Source organism: Coffea arabica, chromosome 1c, assembly GCF_036785885.1.
Source record: "Coffea arabica cultivar ET-39 chromosome 1c, Coffea Arabica ET-39 HiFi, whole genome shotgun sequence".
NCBI lineage: Eukaryota > Viridiplantae > Streptophyta > Magnoliopsida > Gentianales > Rubiaceae > Coffea > Coffea arabica.
In genome coordinates, this window is record NC_092310.1 from 50,344,580 (window position 1) to 50,349,887 (window position 5,308).

Genomic DNA, 5,308 nt, shown 5'->3' on the forward strand with positions numbered 1-5,308 from the left:
CCTATGTGGTGGTGGCAGTAGATTATTTCACCAAATGGGTCGAGGCCGAGCCCCTGAGAAGCATCACTGGGATTGCTGTTCAAAAATTCTTCTGGAAGAACGTGGTTTGCCACTTCGACCTCCCCCGGGTGATCATCTCGGATAACGGCCGGCAGTTCGTCGATAATCCTTTCAAGGCGTGGTGCGAAAATTTGGGGATTAAGCAGCATTTCACTTCGGTTGGACACCCTCAGGCAAATGGATAGGCTGAAAACTTCAACCGCACTCTCCTCCATGGCTTCAAAACCAGATTGTATCGAGCTGGGTCGTCATGGATGGAGGAGCTTCTCAGTGTTCTGTGGTCCTACCGAACTACTCCGAGATCAGCAACCCAAGAGACCCCGTTTTCATTAACTTATGGGTCCGAAGCTGTTGTCCCAACCAAATACATCACCCCAAGTCCACGAATGGCCGCATATGCCGCTGAAATCAATGAAGAAGAACGGCGAGTTGACCTCGACCTCGTCGAGGAGAAGCGTGATATGGCCGCAGCCAAGGCCGCTCTATACAAGAATATCCTAACTGGTTACTACAATACTCGGGTCAAACACTTACGGCTCAATCCGGGAGACCTTGTGCTCCGAAAGAACTCGGTCAGCCGAGCTGAACCTCAGGGAAAATTAACCCCCAAGTGGGAAGGATCCTACCGTATTGTTGAGTCCAACCAAAATGGATATTGTAAATTAGCTTACCGAGATGGTTCTCGGGTGCCCCGAACTTGGCATGCTAAAAATCTTAAGTTGTTTTACCCATGAAGGGTACGTGTTCTCAAAATTTCACTTCTCCAAGTTATTTCTCACTTATTTTCATTTTATTGTAAGTGAAAAATAAGGGGACAAAGCAGCAGTAAAATAACAAACATCAAACATAGAAGAAAACTGAGAAGAAAGCAAACCGAGCTCAATTAAAAAGAATGCGAAAACATGAAGGCAATTTTATTGAAGTACGAAAAGAGGAAGACCGGGGTCGGCTATCTATGACCTCGGTCCTCAATTACAAATAAAAGGGAATGCTTCTAAGCATTCCCTGCTCCGGGGTCCTGCCCTCCCGAGGTCTCACCTCCCCCCTCGGCGTCCTGCTGTCCTCCTTCTCCTCCGCCGGCCTGGCCCCCTTCAGCACTGTCACCATTCAGTTCGGATTTCGGCCAGGTCTTTTTCAGTCTGGATACCCTCAGCCATGCGGTTGCATAGTTCTTTGGCATCCTCATTGTAGTGCGAAGCGTTCTGAAGGGACTCCATCTGCTCAGGAGAGAGAAAGGGCGTTGCATCGTGGACAGCCGACGTGTAGCCGAACATGAAGCTCGGTCGGGTATGTTCGCCGAGGTCATGGGTGAAAGACTCCGACTTCCGGAAGGCCTCCACAGCAATGACCCCGGCTTTGTCTATGGCCTCCTTGGTTGATTATTCTTCTTGGGCCCTTCTCTCTCTCTTCTCATCCAGGGCGGTTACCAACGAGTTGTTTGAGACCTCGGCCTTATTCTTCGCCGCTTCGGCCTTGTCTCGCTCCAACTCGGTGGCTTTTAACTTTTCTTCTAGATCGACGATCTTCTTCTGGAGCTCGGCGGGTGATTCATACGTCTGTATGAAGTGCCCGAAGCGTTGGTGCATTTCAGCCAAGAATGCCGTTGTGGAAGCCCAGGAAACCGAGGCGCTCTGCATTAGTTCGGCGGGAGTGAGTTTCCTGGTATAGGTATTGTCCCGAGATAGGATCGAATGCACCAGGAGCTCGTGTGCGACTCGGGGATCTTTACATCGGTCGTTTACGTTTATGTCCCACTTCGGACAGTACTGTGAGCCGGAGTTAGGGCTGCAAACGAGTCGAATCGAGTCGACCTTTGAGCTAATCGAGCCGAGCATCGACTAAATTTTACCAAGCTCGAGGTGGCAAATTTCGAGCTCGAGTTCGAAAAAAAATAAAAAATAAATATTTTATTTTAAAAAAATAAATAAAATAATATTTTTTTAATAAATAATAAAATATTAAGGACATATACGTAATTTTACTATGAAAATAAAAAATAAAAAAATATATATAATATAGTTAATTTTATTATTAAATAAAAATATATATATATATATATACTCAAACTCGCGAGCCTAACGAGTTTAATATTCTGAGCTCGAGCTCGAGCTCGAGTTTGACTCGAGCCGGCTAGAGCTCGACTCGAGTTCGATTAACATCAATCTCGACTCGAGCTTGACTCGAGCGGCTCGTGAGCGGCTCGCGAACAGCTCGATTTGTTTGCAGCCCTAGCCGGAGTGCCTCTTGTCCTCCCCGGCCGCTACAGAAGGCACATGGTGGAGGTTGAACAATGAGAACCCCGTGACGGGGTTCTCCGGGGTAATGGCTGCCGCTCGACCCCGAGGTGGAGAGGCTACAGTCACTCCACGGGAAGGAATTCCCACAGGTATAGCAGTGGATTTGGACTTCTCCGGCGAACCCGAGGTGTGTGAGCCTTCGCCTATGATCACCCCGGCGGGCTCGCGGTCGCCCGTCGCCGTGGTGGTTTTCTTAGCCGGCTTGGTGGAGGGTCCAGCAACATCCTTGCGCTTTTTAGGTGCCCTCTTCGCCACCTCGGCTCCTCCCGAAGTGATCAGATCAGAAACTTTCACCACTGCAAAGAATAAAAGAGAATCAGTTAGAATTCAACAAAGATAAACCGAAAGAGGGAAGTGGAAAGTACAAGGTCTTTGAAATCTAAAAGAGAAGAAGACGGCGTAATCCGAGCTGATCAAGGCTCGACTGATCCCGCCTTTTACGAGGACCACTTCGGAAAAATTCCAGCAGTTAATCCTAAGGCCCGATCCCGTTAACTTCTGGAAGTTGCGTTCTTCCAATTTGCCCCGGGATGTCTCCTTTACTGAGGTGGGTGGCCTCCACCAGAACCCCCGGGGGAAGTCCTCGGCCGGGACGAAGAAGAAATTATGCTTCCACTCCTTTATCGAGCTCGGGGCGTCTACCACTAACTTCGGAACTTTGTTCCCAAAGTAAAACCAACCCTTCACGCTTCCGCTGTTCTTGAGCGAATAGCAACGGCGGAAGAGGTTGACAGTGGATTCTATCTCCTGATGTCGGCAAAGCAACTGGAATCCGACGAGGACGCGAATGGCATTCGGGGTGAGCTGTGTGATTCTCACCCCCCAATACCTCAGGCAGTCCCGAAGAAACCTTGTGGTGGGCACTCTGAGCCCGGCCTCCAGTTGTACCACATAGATTGCCACCCTACCCTTCGGTGGCAGTGCGGCCGGATTGGTGAGGCTGGGGTACATAAATGCTGTAGTCCTTTCTCCAGGGATACTTACGGACCACCTCGGCTACGGAAGCTTGCCCCAAATTACTATTGAAGGTCGGCATCTGGCCGTAGTTAAGCGATTCCACGTTTGGAAGGGTGGAAGGTTCTTGCACGTTCACGTCCCTAGGGACCTCATTCCCGAGGTCATCATCGTATAGGACCTCGGGTTCGACCTCGACCTCCTCGTTCTGCTCTTCAGCTGCCCCGACTCGGTGAAACGCCTCAGCACCCCCTTCCCCGACCTCGGACGCAGTTCCCTCCTCGGAGGGATCGGGCCTCTCTGTCTCGGTGAAATCCAGCCTCACTGTCTCTTTGTGTGTGCGAGCTGTTCTTGCCATTATAACAGAAGATAAAGAAGTGAACTTACTTTAAAGAAACTGTTTAAGAGATTGCCGAAGTGAAAGAACACAGGAACAGGGCTCTGGAGTGATTCACGATTTTTGATAAAGAATGAAATGGTAAAAATGGGATCTATTTATAGGTACCCTGGAGAACGGTGAAGAGACGCGTTCTCTCTCCCCTCATTAATGAAAAGGCTGCTCGTCTGCTCGCCAATCTCGCTCCTGTTCATGAACCTGCCGTCCAGACTGACAGCCATCGTGTCAGTCCCTTAGTAGTCCCATCCACTTAGTCATGATCATTGCATCCCGTGTCTTACACGCTTATCAGCTTCGGGAAGTAACAACTTCGGGAGACCACGATCTCGCCTTTCTCGAAGCTTGGGGGGCTTAGTGAGGATGGCCAGTTCGGCTCGTGAAGTACCTCCTGAAGTTCCACCTTGGCTGTAGGGGAGCCAGGGTTGACATCTACCTCATTATCACTTCGGCTAAGATCGTTAGCCGAGGTGACGCCTGAGTATCCTAAAGCTGCAAAAGGTAGGAGGTGACGCCTGACACACCTGACATCTGATGGACGGCTGCTCTGACACACGCCGCCTGAACCTGACAAATGTCTTGTCACACTTTTTCATAGAGACTGGTCAAATCAGTCAGATACACTGATCATCTCAGATCTTTAGGGACCTGTGCCAGCAGTCCCTCTTCCCAACAAATCCCCTATAAATACCTAACGTATCCACCAAGATGGGGGATGACCAATTTCTGGTAAAAACCACTCTGACTTCACCCATTATTTTCTTACTACTCTGTAACCGAACTGACTTAAGTTTCGGAGTTATACCGGGGGATTAAGACCCCTCATAACTTTAGCAGGTGACTTAGCCGCGGTGACCGCCACGTCCAGAACATTCTTCCAGTTTGAAGGGCTCACCTCAGCAGGACGGAAATCTCCTCTTCACTATACAATTGCCGTTCTTTCTGGTACAGAAAAATTTTGTCTTAGCAATATAAGGTTCTTTTCGTGACCGAAAGTAGTGGCCACGGACCTACTCCGGCTAGGGAATTGTATAATACTTTTAGGGAAATGAGCTGCAGATTGTACATTACAACAACGTAGAGCTTGTTGCAAAAATTTATCATACACCATTAAAACGAATTGCTCTGGTAATGCTCCTCGAAAGTGAAAACATCTATAGTACATAGGCAGCCAGATTCAAATGAGTAGGCAAATAAAGGCTTGTTTGTCACTGTAGAGTGAGGTCCCCTAATGATAAAGAATTTTCAATTTAGAAAGAATGCATGCTTGGGTTTCTGTTAACAGATAAACCAATTCTTGAGCAAACTACCCCACTGTCACTAAACCAATATGAAGGCGGGGGGTAGGTTTTGGCTTTTTTTTTTTGTTTTTTTGAGGAAAAAAAAAACCGCTTTGAACTGAAGAGATGAATAGGTCAAAAAGATATAGTAGCAGTAGTAGTAGATGATAGGCATTTGAGTTGATGAGTTCATTCTTGATGGCAGATAAAAAGGGAAAGAAAAGAAAAATTTAAGTATGCTGTACATTATGATGAAAAAGGACTTCAAGATAGGGTCAAGAGTTATCACTTTAGCTTTAACTTGGCATCTAATTTAAGCAAAA

The 5,308-nt window shown here is 47.8% G+C and overlaps 1 protein-coding gene across 1 annotated transcript; it reads left to right on the forward strand.

Annotated features, from left to right (window-relative positions):
- Window positions 1-314: 314 nt before the first annotated feature.
- On the forward strand, window positions 315-794 carry LOC140005918 (uncharacterized). Its single transcript, XM_072047202.1, has one exon. It carries the CDS (start codon window positions 315-317, stop codon window positions 792-794), a length of 480 nt encoding a protein of 159 aa, XP_071903303.1.
- The last annotated feature ends 4,514 nt before the right edge of the window (window positions 795-5,308 follow it).